Source organism: Alligator mississippiensis, chromosome 4 (assembly GCF_030867095.1).
Source record: "Alligator mississippiensis isolate rAllMis1 chromosome 4, rAllMis1, whole genome shotgun sequence".
NCBI classification, from domain to species: Eukaryota; Metazoa; Chordata; order Crocodylia; family Alligatoridae; genus Alligator; species Alligator mississippiensis.
Window position 1 is genome coordinate 117,886,559 of NC_081827.1, and position 19,449 is coordinate 117,906,007.

The 19,449-nt window shown below is 44.5% G+C and overlaps 1 protein-coding gene across 2 annotated transcripts in view; it reads left to right on the forward strand.

The window, feature by feature from the left end:
• CACNA1C (calcium voltage-gated channel subunit alpha1 C) overlaps positions 1-19,449 on the forward strand; it is a 774,332-nt gene that overhangs the window by 647,479 nt on the left and 107,404 nt on the right. For both annotated transcript variants that reach the window (XM_059726516.1, XM_059726515.1), the window contains exons 14-20: positions 4,329-4,536; positions 5,906-6,026; positions 8,018-8,132; positions 9,423-9,543; positions 9,658-9,727; positions 14,012-14,144; positions 17,600-17,729. In XM_059726516.1, coding sequence (XP_059582499.1) covers positions 4,329-4,536; positions 5,906-6,026; positions 8,018-8,132; positions 9,423-9,543; positions 9,658-9,727; positions 14,012-14,144; positions 17,600-17,729 — 898 coding nt within the window. The remainder of the gene's footprint in view (positions 1-4,328; positions 4,537-5,905; positions 6,027-8,017; positions 8,133-9,422; positions 9,544-9,657; positions 9,728-14,011; positions 14,145-17,599; positions 17,730-19,449) is intronic.

Consider the following 19,449-nt stretch of genomic DNA (forward strand, 5'->3'; position numbering starts at 1 on the left):
GTGTAGTAAGGCAGGATGCCATGAAGACAAGAAAGCACCTCCTTTTGCCCTGTTTTCTTAGAGCACTTGATTAATGCCCCTCTCTCTGGCTAGGGACAGACATTACACACAAACTGGTTTAAATAATCAAGAAAGAAGTGGTTTAAACCTGTAACTGAATAGACATTTGGTGCACATAAACCAGTTTGAAAATGGCTGAAACTGGTTTGAGATAAACCTGGTTAAATGTAGAATCAGACTTAACTGATTTGGCTCAAACTGTTTTATGCAATGTCTGTCCCAGACACCTTCCTTGCTGGTTTAAGATAACCCAGACTCCCCCAGCATCTCTGCATGCTCTGTGGGCTGGTTGGGGCTCTCTGCTCCACAGCAAAGCTGCCCCCTCCTCTCTGCTCCCTGGCTGGAGCTCCAGCAGAGACTAGCAGCCACAGCAGGGTCTGTTGGCTTCCCCATACTCCATCCCCCCCACCACTTGCTGCTTAAGCAGAGATCCATCCCTCCTCTCTCCCACAGCATGGACCTAGCCAGCATGTAGTATGCTAGCTAATGCTGTGTAAGGCAAATAGAAAAGTGTCCATTTAGGGCTTTTTAGAGCTAATCAACAGCTCAGCTGGTAATGTCCCTGCATTCCTTCCTTTGGAAAAGTCTGTTTAAGAAGAGCTTGAATTAATGGCATGCAAGGCTTTGTTTTCTGATGGGGTGCTAATTGCTAATAACAGAGCTGATAAATACTCTGTTATCAAGGAGGGTGGAGAACCCCTCCCTAAGTTGTTCCAGGACCTGGCCATGCCCCCCTCAGCTCAGCACTGTACAAGGGAAGGGAGGGCTGCTGTAGTTCCCCCCCCCCCCCCCGCTCCGGCTTCTAGCCTCAACCACTGCAGGCATGTGCCAGCATTTTTTTCAGTCTAGAGGGGATGTCTTTGCAGTTACAAAGTGATTTAGCCTTGTCAGGTTAGACTAACCTGCAAAGATTGAATCAATTCAGGCTCAGGCTTTTTGAATGTCTGTCTCTAGCCTCTATGATTCTGGTCAGAGCCAGCCTTAGGGAAAATGGCACCCCAGGCAATCTTGTATTTTGACATTCTCCCTGGCATGCCACATGAGTCACCAGTGCTGTGTGTTTGGGGGGGTGGGGGTGTTTGTATGTATGGGAGGTGTGGGGGGGCAGGTGATGAGCACACATGCCTCAGCCGCTGTGGATGACAGAGGACCCTTCAGAGAAGTGCTTGTCCACACATCTGAGATGCTGGTCTGGTGCCAGGTGGCAGGGACAGGGAGCAGTGAGGGCTCAAAGCAAAGAAACAGAAAGAGCAGGCAGGTGGGCAGCCAGCAAGGCTGCCTGGAAAGGAAACCCCGGCACTGCTTCCTGGCTGCCCTTGCCCTCACTCTTGCCCTCAGAAGTGGTGATAGTGGCTGGAGTTGGGGCTACAGCTCAGCCTCCAACCCCAGCAGGTCAGTAATATCAAAGCCCTTGGCACACAAGCTGGGGCTGCCCAGCCGCACTGCTTTCTTGCTGGCCACCTTGCCCTTGACACAGCCCACCCCACCCTCCTCTGAGCCTGTCATACTGCCCAGCAGCACCCACCACTGCTGCTGCCAACACCCAAGGGCTTTTTATCCCACTGTCCTAGCTGGTCAGCTCCAGTCAGCTCCAGATTAGTTGCCACTGAAGTCTCCCACAGCTCCTGCCCCACATGAGTGATGGGGCAGGGCATGTGTGTGGATGTGTGTGGTGCCCCCCAGACCACAGCACCCTGGGCAGTTGCCCACACCACCCACCCTTAAGACTGGCTCCGATTCTGCTGTGCATTTGTTATATTAATGCAGGTGGTCCATATTTCTATAAGATGAAAATTATTCCTGTGCCCAAAGCCAGCACAAGACCCATGACTCATTTGAATCCCATTTAAACCTCATTTCAAGCAGTGTCCTGGGACTTGAATGGTACCTAGGCTCTGTGCTGACCCTCCACATGAGGGAGAATACAAACAGCTATGGGTTCTTCTCCCTTAACTAACGTATAGCTAAAAATTGGCTTTGATCAGATTTATTTTTAAATAAATGTTGGATGGGTTTTAGAAGAACTTCTGTGTTAGTGTCTTCTAGGTGAATTTATCCCCACACCATCCCTGTGCTTGAGGTACAGAAGTGCTGTTATGCCCATTTTATAGGTGAGGAGCCAGGGCGCACAGAGAGGGTCAGACCCACAGAGGTATTTAGTCATATAACTCCCATGAGTGAGTTGCCCAGTGGCACAGAAAAAGTCCGTGGCAGAGCATGAAATTAAACTCTGGGCTCCCAAATCACTACCTGCTGCCCTAACCACTAAGTCTTTCATCTAGGTACTAAGGCATTTACATGGCTCCAAGTTTCCTCAATACCTTAAAGCTGTAGGAAAGTAGAAGGCTAATCTTATACACAATATTTCTCTGTGTGTTCTCCCAATTAGCATTCCAGCAAAGTAGGAATGTTCTGCCGTGCCATCCTAGGCAGGGAACTTCAAAGTGAAAGCTCATCCAAGGGACACACAAAGTGACCATGCTTAGAGAATGCTCCAGGCTACTCGCAGAGAGCTGAGTGCACCTCTGGGCCTGGATTTATATGCAAGAGCAATGGATTCCCTCAAAGGAGATGGAGAGCAGCTGATGCCTCCTACCCTCCCCAAATAGAAATTGAACGAAAGCAAAATAGGGCTTTAGTCTTTTTATAGCCTTTGGTACAATGTGGGTATGTCTACACATGCCCCTATGGTTTCATTGTTACTTCACTGTCATTTAGTACTTCCTTTTGGAAGTACTAAATGACGGCGCAGTAATAGCCCGTGCTGTGCCATGCTGGCAGCGCATGGTTATTTTTAGCCGCTACATCGCCGTAGCAGCAGGCTATAATGAGGGAGCGTGTTGTTATGGTGAAATAGCTGCAGCATCACAGTTTTTTTTCCCACTGATGCTACATTGCCGTACTGAATTGCTACAGCGTCATAGCATCACATGTAGATGCATCCTGTGTGCCCCAGTCTGCTCTCTTAAATGGGATGCACATAGAAATGAATGCTCCATTCAACTTCCCCACTCTGCTGATCAATGTGATCCTAACACCCTGATGAATAAATTTGGGGGTGGCAGCATTATCTTTTTCACAGTAGAATTTTTTTTAATAGCTGCAAAGGGATTTGGGATGTTGATTTTCACAAACAGTTTATTCTTCATTCAGTAATTGTTGTCAATGGGCTTTACTTTCATAATGTCAAAGGCAGTTGTGGTCACAGAAGTTTTCTTTAAAATGTCTCTTAATTTTTTTATTGTTGTGATCCATTCGCTGTCCAGGTTCCATGGTATATGAGAGATGTCTTAGTCAGCTGTCTGGCTAGACCTGGCTGTAAGCTTTTAAAGATGTTCTGTGGCCCTTGCTACATGTTTCATATATTATGCAATTAACTGGTTAATCATGCAATAAATTTTGACTAGCCACGTATGCCAAGTAATTATCACATGGCAAAAATGACTATCTTGCTATAAGAAGAGCCAACAGCTATAAAGTTAGTGCTTGAAAATGTGTAACAACTCTATAGCTGGTTTCTATCCAGCTTTAATTTGAACGTGTAGCAAGCTTGCAATACTGTATAATAGGTTTGAAAAACAGTACACTTCACACAAGCAAAAGGCAAAGGGACTAGGTGCCTGATGTTAGAATCAGAACTGTTTCCATGATGCCCATGTAAAACATGTAATTGGAGGGGAAGGTCCTGTTGCTTTCCTCAGTCTTCCAAATATGAAGAAGCTCAGCTGCCTCTGTCCGAGATTGAGCACATGTACACAGCTACACACAAATACATGTATGCGCACACACACACCTTCCCCCATATTGTGGGCAAGTTTGAATTTGCATCCAAACTGTTTCCCCATCTGTTCTTGTTAGCTATTACAAGGCCATTCTCTGGAGTGAGGTATTCTGGCTGCTGTACCAGCTGTGTGTGTTGTAATGAGGTTGGTTAGAATGTAACTCACTGAACCAGCAAGAACTAATCACTGTATATTGATAAGAGATTTTCAGCACCTTCTATGGAGACTGCTGCAATAATCTTCTGGGTGTGTGTGTGGCAGGAGGGGGTGGAAGGAATTGTGTCTGTACATGTGTGGTAGTAAAATTACTCATTAACTGCAGTAGGTCTCATTATCTTAGGGAAGCACATCAATGATTCACTTCTTAACAGGGTGTTTGGAAATGCTTGTTTATATTCAGAAAGCAGCCTGTAGTTGTATCTGATGCAGTCCATAAGCACCTGCCCTGGATAAAGGAATCGTAACAGCTTCCCTTTAACTCCCTAGGTATTGGAATTCCCTGAGTAACCTCGTAGCTTCATTACTGAACTCTGTCCGCTCCATCGCCTCCTTGTTGCTGCTTCTCTTCCTCTTCATCATCATCTTCTCACTCCTGGGAATGCAGCTCTTTGGGGGCAAGTTTAACTTCGATGAGATGCAAACCAGGAGGAGCACATTTGACAACTTCCCCCAGTCTCTCCTCACTGTGTTTCAGGTAAAGGTCACAATACTTACGGCTTGGCAGAAAAATCCATGCTTGTGTCTGCTTCCCATTGTGGAGGATCTTTTCAGTGCAGGCTAGGATGCTTGAAGCTAGAGATTGAAGAAGACTGCTACAGTTAGAGACCAATAACAGAAAGCTCTGCAATCACTAAAATGGTACTCAAAATTAGGAGCTGAGCTGCGTTCAACTTAGAAGAAGCAATTAGGACCAAGCTGGGTAGAACCAGAGAATGAGCACTGGCCACATCTCAGACCAGCACCTTCATCCTGAAGCTGATTAAATCACAGAGGGCATGTTTACATGTGTGCTTTAATGCGCAGTAGCCTATTCTACTGTGTATTAAAGCATCATGTCAAAAACAGTGCTGATACACTGTCTACTAATATTAGTCTACTACACATTAAGCTTCACTAAAAAGGCGTTCACTTGTGCTACTGTGCATTAGGGCAGCCTAATGCACCTTTATGTAGTACTTCATATTAGAGATACTAAAGTTAACACGCAGTATCAAAAGTGCATTAATGAATGTGTAGACACACCCAGAGTGGCACAGCATTAGCGCTCTTAACTAACAAAGTGAAGCTGGGCTTCGAGGCACTGAAGGATCAAAAACACCTGAATGGTTCTTGAACACCTGTATGCTGAGTAAAGTCTTACCAGTGTTCACATAGGAGTAATAATATTGTTAGCTCAAGTACAAGGTGAGTGGAAGTCTGCTATACAAAGTTATACCTAATGTGATGTGGTAGCATGGATGATTGGTGCCTCCTGAAACTGGGGGGGGGGGGGGGGGGGGGGGGGGAGTGGCACCAGTGACCGATCGCCAACCAGGGAGGGGTCTCCCAACAGCCAATTGCCACCTCCAGCGGAAGTGCTTGTGGCAAACCCAAATGTGCCACTGGTGCTTCTCTCAATGCCCCCACGATCTCAGAAGGGGCACTGGCTGGCACTTTGCTCAGCACCCCCACTCCCCAGCCAGTGAGGGCCAATCGGGGGGGGGGGGGGGGGGGGAGACACGCTCCCCTCCCCCCCCGTGGCCTCCCTAAGCGTCGCCCACGTGTGATAGTATGCTCCATTCCATTTCTGTCAGTTCAGCACATGCAAACAGGTACTTACAGGGAATAAAATGCAAGTAGCTGTGAAACATTAGCAGAACTGGCTTGGATATCTGCATGGCTTCTGGGAAATCACTGTGACATCTGAACTTCTAGAGCACAGGTCCTCTCATTCTCTTTGTTGTCTCAGAGTACCTTGGGGAGTTTCTAGGGGATAAGTTGGTGTATCTTTGTTATAATGAGGTTTTCAAATTTGTTGTGTGGTCTAACATTGTGTCCCTTATTGGTGGGAATGTGTCATTTAGATCCTGACTGGGGAGGACTGGAATTCGGTGATGTATGATGGGATCATGGCTTATGGCGGCCCCTCTTTTCCAGGAATGTTGGTCTGTATTTACTTCATCATCCTCTTCATCTGTGGAAACTGTATCCTTTGATGCTACCTTTACTCCAAGTAGAGCTAAATTTAAAACCACCTTTAACTACATTGTTATGTCAGCAGAATATGAATTTCACAATTCTTGACTTAGCAGTTTAGCTGGGTCTGAATTTTGGCTTCTCACAGCTAAAAATCAAACCTGTCTAATTAATTTTAGCTGATGTTAAGACTTTAAAAAAACACAAAAAACCATAACAGCAGGATAAGGCCAAGCTAGCAAAAAACATGCCAGCTACATTTTTGCTTTGCCTTTATTCCATCATCCTCTTTTCAACAGACCCTTTATCCCCATGCTGCTCAGAAATTAACATGTAGCAACCAGGTGTACTTACATTGTACTTTTGTGTTTTTATTGACTTTGCAGTAACTTATTCCATATGGAATATGTTATAATTTGTTCTGTAGGTGGAACAAAGATGCATGTAATTTACAGTATACCATATACAAATGCTAGAGAACTTACATATATTTTACAAATTAGATTGATGGAAGATCCTATATTAATTCATAATAAACTAATATTATCTTCTTTCTTCTGTTGAAGCTAATTTGTCTCACATAAAAAACTGCTTGCCCTGTTCCTTTGTGCCTGAGCTGAAGCTAAACATACAGACTTCAGAAAGGGAGGGCACTGAGTGAATTCCACTAGTATTCAGTGCGTTGCTTGGTGTGGGGCTCTGCCTGTATGTCATTTCACATAGGCATGTGTGAAGTACAGAGCTATGGTTCATTCCAGTTCCCTATTTTCTCCTAGCTCTTTCATGTTTACTTTATGTTCTGCTAATGGATGGCCCTTTCAGCAGCCATAGCATATTTTGTAAGCTGATGCTTAGTCTCAGGTCAACTCCTTTGAACTTTCCCTATAATGTAGATCTTTCAAACCCTGGTATCTGACCCCTCTGTTGCCCTATGCTGCCCTCTCTACAAAATGCAATCCCACCTCTCTAAAGGCTAAGGGAGACAGCTTGTCTGGCAGTCTAGAAAAAGATTGTAATTCTGGTCGCTCATGAACAGTGAAAAGGAAAGTCACCTCTACATACCAGCTGGCTTTAGAAGGTTGTATCTTGGGCTTTGGACCCCAGAGCATGGTGGCAATCCAGGGAAGAGATCTCTATTTTGATAGCTTAGGCTTTGAACTGACCTTCAGTTAAAAAGGATTATGCTTCCAAAAGGACTCTTTCAGCCCTGCTTCTCTGACTATGATTCTATGACCTGCACCCAGGAAATTAATAAAAGAAGCTAAAATTCTATTCTGTGGAGCAAGGTTGTCTGAATCACGGGCAACCTAGGAACAATGGAAAGGGGTAGAGCTTTCTTGGCTTTTCCATTCAGCCCCTTCAGGCTGTTGCAGTGCTGTTGGTTTACACCAAATACCGTATATGCATGGACCTGTGCTGGGTGTTGGCAGAGATGGCAACCAATCCCTTCAGCGCTCAGCTCTAATGAATTTCTCCTTGTTCCCCTTAGACCAAGTGACAATGACACTGCTAATGACAATGCTATATGTAATGTCAAATATGCCCAGTCAAGCCTCTGGGGATACCTGTAATGAAGTTGTTCAATTCAAGCACATAGGCTAAAATTTGAAAACCCAAATGCCTAAAGTTATAAGGTTCTTGAGTGCATACGCTTAGGCACTTAAAACTGGCCTGATTTATCAACTGTGCAAATACTTGCAGTTCCCATTATTTTCTGGGGAATTTATGGATACTCAGATATTTTCACTCAGGCCACTTTTACTAAGTGCTTCAGTGTAGATTTAAATGCCTAACTTGCTCAGATCTCAATATTTTGGAAGCCCAGTATGCTGCCATCCCATTACTTTGCCTAAGAGTATGTATGCTAAACAAACTCTAGTCTGTATGTGGCAGTTTGGAAAAAGTGATCTGATTGCAGCTTGCTCTGGCATTTCAGGTAATCAGGACAATGTTTTCTACAATTTTCAAAGTCCATTTTCTTTATGAAACTATGCAAACAGATATCCTACTGAATGTATTTTTGGCCATTGCGGTGGACAATCTTGCCGATGCTGAGAGTTTGACATCTGCACAAAAAGAAGAGGAAGAGGAAAAAGAAAGGAAAAAACTAGCTAGGTAAACCCATGTATGTGTGTGTGCATGTGTCTGTGTATGATCTGTGTATGTATGTTTAATTTAAAAAATGTAAATGATTGAAATCAAAAGGCAAAAAGAAGGCTTTATAGCAAGGATTCATACACATGGCCTATGGACTAGATCCAGCCCATGGAGTCACTCCATCTGGCTCACTGCGTTACTGGTGTGCCAGGGAATTTGAGGGCATGGCTAGTGGGATGGAGGCTTGCTACAAAATCTGGGGCCTTGGGCCCCATTGGATATGGTCCTCATCTGCTGTACATGAGGGGTTTACTATTCCTTGGATTGCCCTGAGCCAAGGGCATTATGGAAGTTATGTTCAAGGGGAATACTGTCTCTTAAGTATTCTCTAGCATATAGGTTAAAGAGTGTCAGCAACTCTGTGAATTAGGAGCCTTTGTGGGTGCACTAGTACAACCAAAGAGAAGGAACACAAGGTGATAGGGCTTGCAGGGGAAACAGTGTCACACAAGGGGGAAGGGGCAAAAGTGGCACCCATTTGAGCCACCCAAATGTTCTTCTGATCCCCTTCTCCTTCACAGTTGGTATTTGATAAAGACATTCTCAGCCCTTTCTTCTCATAACCCAAAATTCAGTTCTTTCTTCATCCCGTGATGCCACATGCCATATTTCTCTTGCCTATTCACATGGTGTGTGTGGGTAGTGGGAAAACACTGTTGATTGTGTCTTATTGGCCCTGTCTCCTTCCTCGCTGCTTGTGGAGGACAGTTGCTCTGATCATTCTGCTTTTCATTCTTAAGGGTCCACACACATCTGGCCAGTAGTCCTATGATCGGTGATCTATTTGTCCTACTTAAGAGGAGGCTTAACAAGCAGAGTGCTGATCAACAAGATCCCCCCAGTCCTCTGATATTAAGGGGAACAATATTGCAGTCTCAGAATAATGTACAGGTGGCCTAACTCAGCATAACCACCTTGGGGTTGAAAAATTTTCATATAGTATATATCGTTAGGGACTTGGATGAGTGAAAATCCCTCATGGATATGTTCAAATCCCTAAAGTGTACTCCCCCCACACACACACTTAAGAAAGCTCTGAAAAGACAGGAAAGCTGTATGGAGTTGGAACAGAGTTGCAGGCTTTGCTTCCAGGTGGTAAGAAGTAAAACCCTGCTGACACAAATGCACAGAATGGAGATGGCAGCCAATTGTTGTCATGTTGTGTACTTCCCTAAACTAGGTTTCTGAAAGGAAAACACCTTTTCACCTTTGTAAGTGCTTGCTTTTCATCTTGCTGACTTTTATTAGGACTGCTAGTCCAGAAAAGAAACAGGAGATAGAGAAGCCAGCTGTGGAGGAGGAGACAAAGGAGGAGAAAATAGAGCTAAAATCGATCACTGCTGATGGAGAGTCCCCACCTGCTACCAAGGTCTGCTGCTTGCTACCACTGAGTGTGCTGTGGGTGGCTTGGGTTTCTGAGCAAATGAAAAGGGAGTGTGTTATCTGACCGGGACTTTGTGTCTATCCCCTCTGTTTCTGCCAGATCAATGTGGATGACTATCAGCCCAATGAAAATGAAGAAAAGAATCCATATCCCACTACTGAAGCTCCAGGTACCTCTATGCCTTTTTTTCTCAATCTTGATAATGAAAGGAGAGACTATGGTTCCTAAAGAAATAACAGTTTGAATTTACAGATCCACGACAGGTCAAAGGTTAGATGTGAGCTGATACTGAATATGCAATACCTCTATAAAGGGATTCTGCAGTGTGGTTGCCTGAGATAGCTCAGTGACCAGGAGGTCCCTTCTACTCCTATGTTTATTGCTAATACTTGATTCACTGCTTGGTAGAGCACCACTGAGTATCTTGATTAAGATGGCAGGCTAACAGATACCAAATTCTTTTTTATTCTGGTCTTCCCTTTCAATATGTGTAAGCAAATGAGTTTGATGGGGCCAAATAGGTACAACAATTGATTTTAAACAAATATACAAGGTGTTTGGACAGATAGGCAGAAAGCCTGTGTTGTATTTGAATGCAAATGCTAAATATAAATGTGTTGCCTGCTTATCAATAGCTTGTCTGACGAAAGACTAGGTCTTGTTTCAGCACCAGACCATCAAAATAGAGCTGACTGAGGGGGAAAGTGTGCACAGTGATTGTATATAACTCCTTTCTTTGCATACCTGTGGACACAAAACACTTGTGGTTCACTAAGGGGCTCTTGGGAACCATGACTGACAGGCGAAAGTTAAAGCATCCCAAGGCTTTATTCCTGGCATCCCAAGCAGCAGCCTAATATACCAGGAAGTCTAGTCCATAATTTGAATGACAACTTCCCTGCCATGATCAGATATCCTACTCATGCTGCCTACTATCCACTGTGATGTTATCAGTGAAATACTAACAGATTGGCTCCAGGGTCATTTGTCATTCTATTGTACCATTTATTTAAGCAAGGGGAGCTGTGTGGTGGTTTCCAGAATTGATCTGTTCAAAGATTTTGACCCTTTTCAAAGATTAGAATTACTTTTGCTCTTTTCAAGTCCTATACTACTATTCCTGATCTCAGTGACCTGCTGAAAATGATATCTAATAACCCTGTTGTTGCCTGGTTGCTTCTCTAAGGGCTCTTGGAAGCACAGGGTCGAAAAATTATTTAAATTTTTGTATGTCAGAAATCTTTTCTCTACTAGGAAATGAGACGTATCAAAATAATCTGTCACATTCTTTTCTGTATAGTCTTCTCATTATTCTCTATGAAGCTCTGGCACTGAAGAACCTCTCTACGCTACCCTTTGGTTCTGAGAGTCAATGGGTCAAGACTTCCCCTGCTTATTGGGGAAGCAACTATTCCAGTCACTTCCATTTATCCCTGCCATCTTATCAACTTCTCTGTAACTACCTGATTTTATGGGCTACTCATCTTCTTAGCCTTTTTTTTTTTTTGGCTACAGGAGGTGCCATATGTCCATATCATCACTATTTGGGACAACATCTGACCTTAGACCCTTTCATACCCACTCCCTGCACGTGGATGTATTTCAACTGCTTCTTGACTGCAGTTCTCAGGCATTCTGAGATGGTGCATTTCTAAGTTTCTCATCAACATTCACCTGTTTCTAGTTTGTGGCTTTCTCTGTTAGTATCAATCATCCTTCCAGAGATAATGTCATCCCATCCTCTGGCAATCTCTCGCACTAACCTAGTGGCCAAAAAGTATTGTAGTTATTTCATTTGTGAGCTCTCCCTTATTCTTCACATCTTTTCACTCAGTCTTCTATCAGCTTTCCCTGCATCCTTCCTAGTTTTCTCATTAGTGTCATTTCACTGTATCTACTATACAGTCCAATTTCAAACCTGCCACCCCTGGAGCCTCCGGAGCACTTACAGTTCAAATCACCTATCTTCCCATCTCCTTCTGCTGCATTCTCTGTAAAGATCAGCACCATCACTGAGCTTATGCATATTAGAAGAATTATTAAGGTGACAGATGTATTTTGAGGAGAAAATCTTACAGTGTAGTTCAGACACAGACATCTAATTCAGAGTACATCAGGTAATGGCAAAAGTCCAAGATGATTCATGAATTTAGCAAGGAACGATCTAATAACACAATATTCCTCCACAAAGGTCCTATGTAAAGAATTAGGAAGCTTCTCCCTCTCTCTACCAAACCTTCTGACTGATCCAGCATTTTAGTCAATTGTGTGTGTTAACTTTTAACGAAATATAGTTCAACATAATTCCAAACCAAAAGCCTAGCGCTGAACATACTTGAACATTGGGAAAGTTTGAATCTGAACTTGACAGCTCATTCCCTTCAATATCTAATGAACCAAACGAAGACCTTTGATCCAGACCTTGGGAAAGTCTGGATCTGGACTTGACTGCCAGGGCCAGTTCACGTGACAGGCTTCAGTGGAGGGAATGCTTATTTAAATACAAGCATCTTTTCAGTTGTTAAGGGGCAAACAAAAATCAAAAGGTAAATTAATTTAGCTTGCAGAAGGTGTACCCAGAAATCTCCCTTGCATGCCAAATTGGCATTTGCTTGTACAGATGTACTTGTGCATTCCAGTTTCATAGAAGTGTTTCAATTTCTCAGGGAGTTACCTTGATATGAGGGCACAGTCAGGCTACACCAACTGCAACTCCCTTTAACTATTTAGCTTTTAGTGTTCACTTGTTCCATGCCCTTATGAGCCTACTTCATATGAAGAAATGCTACCTTTTTTCCTCAGGAGTGAAACGTTGAATGCACATTCCCCACCCAGAGGCTGTACTGAGGCCAGAAGCTTTCACACATTGTTCTTATATATTTGATAAAGGTGGGATGAGGCAGAGAGTAGAGTTCATTATCTCCCAGAAGGCAGAATGCTTAATCTGGCAGTGGCCCTCACTTTCCTGAGCCCTCACCCCATACTCCAGAGTTATTCCTCTGCTATGCATAGTAAGAGAGAAAAGGTTATCTTGTGGCTAAGGCACAAAATTAGGAGTCAAAAGATGAGTCTTCTACGCCCTGCTCCTAGACATCGTGTGTACTTTTGGGCAAGTTATATAGCCTTTGCCTTGGTATCCCTACCATTGAAACAAAGTTAATCACACTTACTTAGCTCCCTCCCTTGAATGTTGTGAAGCTAAATTCATTAATGCTTATCAATCACTTTGAAATCCTCATGTAAACAGTGCAAAGTATGATAATTACTATATTATTATAATGATTAACATTAACATGCATGAAATAATTTTTTTAAAAACCAATGAAGCTTGTACAAACTATGTTACAAAGTGTAGTACAGTAGAAAATGGAGCAGTTAAAGAAAAGTATCTCTTTAAACAGGTACATGCTCTGCCTGCCAAACTCAAACACTTGTCTCTGGTCCTCTGAACTGAATTACTCCTAGAAGAGCAAACTGTTTGCATGCTCTTGTATGATATTTGCATGCTCTTGTGGGCTGCTTTTCTTTTGTCACCAGTAGCTAGATTAGGGACTGGGCTGATCTGTCTAAAGTTTCTACTGTGTTAGGCAAAAGGCAGGGCAGAGGACACCTTAGAGACTAATTCATTTAGAGAGGGCTGAGCAAGTTAGTCTCTAAGGTGCCCCCTGTGCCCTGCTTTCTGCCTGTGCTTCTCTGAATGAGTGCCATCCTGCCCTGTCTTCTGCCTGATTTCAGGCTAAAATGACAAACTACCTCTTTATAATATGACGAAAGTCCAATTAATCATTAAAGGAAGGGGAAAGAAGGCAAGAAGCTGAGCTATAGTTGTCTTAGAGTTTATCTCATTTTGTGGGTGCTCAGTGAAGTAGATTTCTTCTTACATGTTGGCTGGAAGATGACTATGGCTGGGCGCAGCCAGTAATCTCTCCCTCTGCTGCACATTTCTGCCTATGTTAGTCATGAAATGAAATGAACTTCATGAATTTTAAAATAGCAAAATCCTGTCATACATTCCACAGAGCATCATCTGACTCCAGCATGTACTTGAAAGCCTCAAAGGCTAAGGTTCTCTTTCAAACCTTCCCCTTAGCCTCTCAGGCATCCCAGTCCCCATCATTACATTCCTTTCTTGCAGGTTAGGCACTGATCTTCACTGTGTCTGAAGCTCTGCTTCAGAGGAACTTGCTCCAAGAGTTTTGACTTTGTCTTCTGCCTTTTAATGCTTCTCTCTCCTGAATTTAAAAAAGTGACATCTCTGAGATTCTCTGACAAGAATTGGACAAAATGCCCATCCCCTGGGCACAACAGTGCCAACTGAGACACCAGCTCCATGCAAGTTCTTATAAAGCAAGAGGAGAAATGTCTAGTTGTAGTTCAATCCAAAGAAGGAAGTGAAACTTTAGGGTCATATGAAGTGCTTGACAATAATAAAGTACAAAACTGTTCGTTCCAGGAGAGGAAGATGAGGAGGAGCCTGAGATGCCTGTGGGTCCTCGGCCACGCCCAATGTCTGAACTGCATCTCAAGGAAAAAGCTGTGCCCATGCCAGATGCCAGTGCTTTCTTTATCTTCAGCCCAAGCAACAGGTATTTGAGAAGCAGCTCTGCTGCAGTTTTCTATCCAGAAAACACGGAACATCTTTGTAATGAGCCCCAAAGCTTCATATCTTCTGTTCATGGCATAGCCATCCAGTGACCTAATCATGCCTGTAGAACTCCCCAGTTGCAACCCCAGATGGGAAGCCCTGCTCTACGGACCTCTGTAACAGTATCAGTAACAATACTAGTATCCTGCCTAGCAGGAGTCCAGTTTGAGAGCTAAATCTTAAGTGCATTCGAAGTAAGGAACACAGGTGAGCAGGCCACTGGAATGCCCCAAAATATGTAGGCCTTATTGTAAGCAGACCTTGTGTGGCCACCAAAGCACAAGAAAGATTTTTCTTGTTCAGTGACTTCCCAAAGACTGCACATAATAGCAGTCCTTGTGTTCTTACTCATTCCTCCCACCCACAAAATAGAATGCAGAAAAGGGGACAGGTAGAAGGACAATTTGTGGCTCCACAGGACTGGATTGCTGGGGAGAGCATTCTTCTCCACTCTTCTTTGATGCACCTTCTGGGGAATCATAGCTCTGCATCTCTCTCTATATAGAGCTTAGGCATTACGGACCACATTCTAGTCCTTGGGAGGTATACTACAAATCTGACTAGTCCATATGCTATGAATAAACTTCTAACAAGTTGAAGAGGAAGCAGGGCACTACCTAAAAAATGGGGTCTGGAGTTGGCAATGACCACATACAGATATTCATTTCTATTGGTAAAAATTTCTCAGAAGTTCTTGGCTAATAAGAATTTCTCAGCTGCTCCCTGAGCTATCCCCATCCTTACTTGACAGCTTACAGCTTACAACTGTCTGGTTAGGCAGCCCCCTGGTTTTTAAATGGTCACATGTGCAGCCCATCTGGGTTACATATGGGATGATTTAAAGCCAGAGGCTCAGGGAAGTGGGGCTGAGGACTACTTCCCTGTCCCTGGGTCCCCGCTCCTTGGCTTTTAAATTGCTGCATGTTCTTCTACTAGGCATTAGACACCTAGTATCCCACAGTCCTCTGCTCTCCCTCACTTGGAGGTTGAAGGAGGGAGAGCAGAGGACTGTGGGACACTGATGTCTCTTTCTCCCAAAAGAAATATATAGATGTTCAAATTAAATCAGGAGGAAGATACTCTTCATAAGTAACCAATTTAACTTCTTGCGAAACAGACATTTTTCTTCTGCATGAAAGCTGTTGAAGGTCTGTACTCTGTCCTTTTTGTGCTGAAAGAAAAGTGTTTCTTCTGGCACAAATGGAACATCACTGCATGGCCAATGAGATCTGAAGCTTTAATCTGTCTGTCAGTAGCCCTGTCCCATTCCTGATCAGGAGCTACTAAAATGAATTACTATGTGAAGGCTGTGCAGTGGCCAGCCATGTATGGAATAAGCTTACCAGTGTCCTGAGACCATCATAGACCACTGATAAATAGTCTGGCGCCAGCTATTGCCACTGCTTAGGAATCTGCCACTGCCACCAGATATCAGTGACAACATTTCTCAGTGATATCAGTCAGATCAGGATTGGGTCCACTGGACTGACATTATCACCTAGAGATGAAAACCTACCTCCATCCTTAACAATTCTCTTGAATCATTTATTCTCTGCATCACTCCCTGCTAGATGGAAAAGTCAGCAGTTGTGGCCAGAAGTATTTTTGCCTATATTAAAAAATGCCATCTACTTGAGACAGTGCAGGAATTTTGGAGTGTAATTAGCAGATGGGTTTCCTGATGTGATGCAGAAATAACAAAAATAACATCAGAGCAAAGAATGGGTCCATCTGGCTTTCAAGAGAATGTGCAGGGTTTCCTTTTTGGGCTCAGCTGTATCTTACACATCTAACTGAAGAGTAGGAGCAAGCTCAAATTTGCCTAGGTGTAAAAGAAGAAGGGCTATGAGAAGCCTCATACCCTCTCATAGCCCACTGCAGGGGTGGGAGCAGCATGGTCCTCATATTCTCCCGACTATTCTACTGGGTCCTAGGCTCCCCCAAACAGAAATGCATGCTGCCTCCTTTCCAGGATGTAACAAGTGAACGTGCTTCCCAGTGCTTTGTGAAGCACCACACTGCCAGAGGCACAGTGCCTCACAGGGAAGTGCACACCAGTGCAGTCCACACATGAGGCTCTGTCATAAGGGCACATTTGGACCCTAGGCCAGTCTTTCCATGGCAAGACTGATGTAATTACCCTGTAAAAAGGGATATAGTAGACAATAGGGAAATGGGAGTCAGGATTCTTGAGTTCTGATCCTGGCTTTAACCCACGTTTTTTTCTTGAAAAAGTGACTTCACTTCCTCAATCGCCTGTAAACTTGCTATAATAAATACTAGGGGCTCAGAAGCAAAAAAGGGACCTAAATAAAATGACAGAGTTTATCTACAGTGATGCACAAAGGTGTTGTGTGGCTACATGTCTCTTTCTATATGAAGTGCCTTGAGATGGAAAGAGCTACAGAGGTTCCAATCAAACTGGGCAAGGGCACATTTCCGCTGGCCTGAACTTGGTTTTGATTCTTGCTGGGTAGGCTCCTGCTAATAGCAAGAAATGCCTTGTGTTAGTTCTGAACTGTAGCAGATGGAAACTGTATTGTATGCCCCTGGATGCCTCTCCCCAGCTCCCTATTCCTGTATGCTGTACTGGCTTGGCCATATGCAGACGTTGCAATACCATCCTGGGGTCAGCTCAATAATATGCCTGGGGAAAAAAGCTGAAAGAACTGGTGACGACTGATCCTAAATGGATTTCTATCTCATTTAGATCCCTTTGTTTGAAGCAAATGGTGTAGCTTCAGTGTGAAGCTATGGGACTTTGAATCTAATATAAGTCAAACATACCAAGAGAGATTGTTACCATCCTCTCTCTGCCTCACTGAGGTATCTATGTCACACTCGTCCAAGATGCTGACCTTCTCCTGTGAGGCACTGAGGACGTGTGTACACCATGTTCCCAGTACTCTGACCCCACCCACCCATTCCTGCTTATACATGTCCCATACCAAACCTGGAAATTTGTCTCGAAACTCTTTCAGGGGCCTCCCCCATGGCTGCTTTCAAGACAGAGATCACAAGAGCAGCCATGTGTGGGAAGGGGGAATGCACGGTCTCAGAACTGCTCCACTACCATGTTTCTAGATTTGGCATCTGAGTGAGAATAGGTGGGTGGGTGTGCTCCAAAGTACCCCCCAGCCATGAGCACCAGAAATGTGCTCTAGACTCAGGTCAAGCGATTCACTGGGAGCTCAGAGCGCTTAACACCATGCAGACTCAGGCACAGCTGCAGGGCCTCCCTTTTTCCCATGCTGCTGGACCACAGTGAATTAAGCAGATCACTTCTCCAGGTACAGCCTCAGCCAGGAAAGAAGAGAAGATGTATTTCCCATACCTGTGTTTTCTCTCCATGCTGGTTCTAATGAATAAGGTTTATGTCTTTCCTCTCTCTTGCAGGTTTCGTGTCCACTGCCATCGCATCGTTAATGATAACATTTTCACCAACCTGATCCTCTTTTTCATCTTGCTCAGCAGCATCTCTCTGGCAGCCGAGGACCCTGTCCGACACACCTCCTTTAGGAACCAAGTATGCCTCCCGCTCTCCTTCCCTCACTACACATTAAGACTGTGGTTCAACCAGCTATTGAAGCAAAGCTGGAAGAGACTAATGGCTGTGCAGAGACAGCCAGATCAGAAGTTTCTGGAGTGACTTTCTGCCCTAGCTTATGCCTTATGTAGGCTATATAAAAAAATCAATGGGCTTACAGGGAACACAAATCAAGGCATAATTTGGCCATATCATAACCCCTTAGTTGTGGGGTATGAGAGAAAATGTGAAGTAAAAAATAGGTTTTCTGTCAAAGAGGGGATTTGGGGTATAGGGAGATCACAGCAGAAATGGAATCTATAAACATAGATTGGGTTTCAAATAATTCTTCATTTCTCCAAGTCCCTTTCAGAATTTCAGCTTTCGTGTCCCACCCCTGTTTTCACATGAGAAACCCTGGGCCTGACTCTGACCTCCATTGGCCGCTTGTACATATGATGGGGGCTTAATCTCTATGGCCATGTGCAGACGAAAGAAGGGGTGTGTGTGCATGACACTTTAAGCCAGGCTAAATGCTTCTGCTCCACTTTACTGGTGTTAGTATTTGCATGCCCTGGCAGCGTATTGCACATTAATTCCAGCCGCTGTAGGAAATTCGGCAGTGTAATGCCGAATGACTTGGGGCGCAGCAAACTTAAACTTTGAGGAGGAGTTTTAGTTTGCTTCCCCTACAGCCACAGAGCAAAGCACCGGGCTCCATGCAGCTGTGTGGCTCGGCAAGAAGCCCTGCAGGCAGCCTGGTAGCAGCCCAGGAAAGCAGGCTTTGCCCAAGAAAAGCAGCGAGCCTGATCTTCCCCACTCCCCACCCCCCAAGACTGCCTGAGCTGCATGGGGGCCCAGTGCTTCCCTCTGTGGTTGCAGTGTCCTCCGGGACCGCCCGAGCTGGGTGCCTGCAGGCGGATGTCGCCTGGGGCAGGAAGACCACCGCTGCTGTGGAGGGAAGCACCAACACCCCCCGCAGCCCAGGGACCACTCTCTCCACCTGCAGCTTGCCTCCCCTCCCCACTGCCGGAGAGGCAGGTAAGTCAGTAGGTTGTGTGCATGACACAGGGGTTTAATCTGCCCTGAATTGAAGTGATGTTTTTAAAAACCCACCACTTCAGTTTAGGGCCCCTGTTTCATCTACACATGCCCTATGGTTTTATTTTATGCTCTCTAAATTGAAATGTTTGGTTTTTAATTGAAATCCGTTTCAATTTTTCTTTCACATTATGGTGAGGGGCCCCCAGGGGCCTGATCCTTTTTTTGCAGAGCCTGCCTGCCTCTCCCCAGCTGGAAGGTGAGCTGCCAGGGGGCAAGTGACCCCTAGAAGGCCCTGGTTCTTCCCTCTGTGGCAGCAGTGCCCCTGGGGCCACCTGAGCAGGCTGCTAGAAAAAAAGATTGGGACCCTGGTCACTTCCGCCTTCCATCAGTGCCTGCAATTGCCAGGTGCCTCCTGAAGGCAGAAGTGGTGAAGGGCCCAATCCTTTTTATCAGTGGAGCTTGCCCACCTCTCCCATGGCTGGGGGGCAAGCTGACAACTGTATTGTTGCAATTTGCAATGTTGCAAACTAAACTATGTGGGGATGTGGTTTAGTTTGCAACATTGCAAACTCATTTGAAACCCCCAAACCTCGCACATGTGTATTGTATAATACTATTAAGCCACACAAAGGAAATTTTTGTCATGTGTACATGGTGACGATCGTCACATGCACAA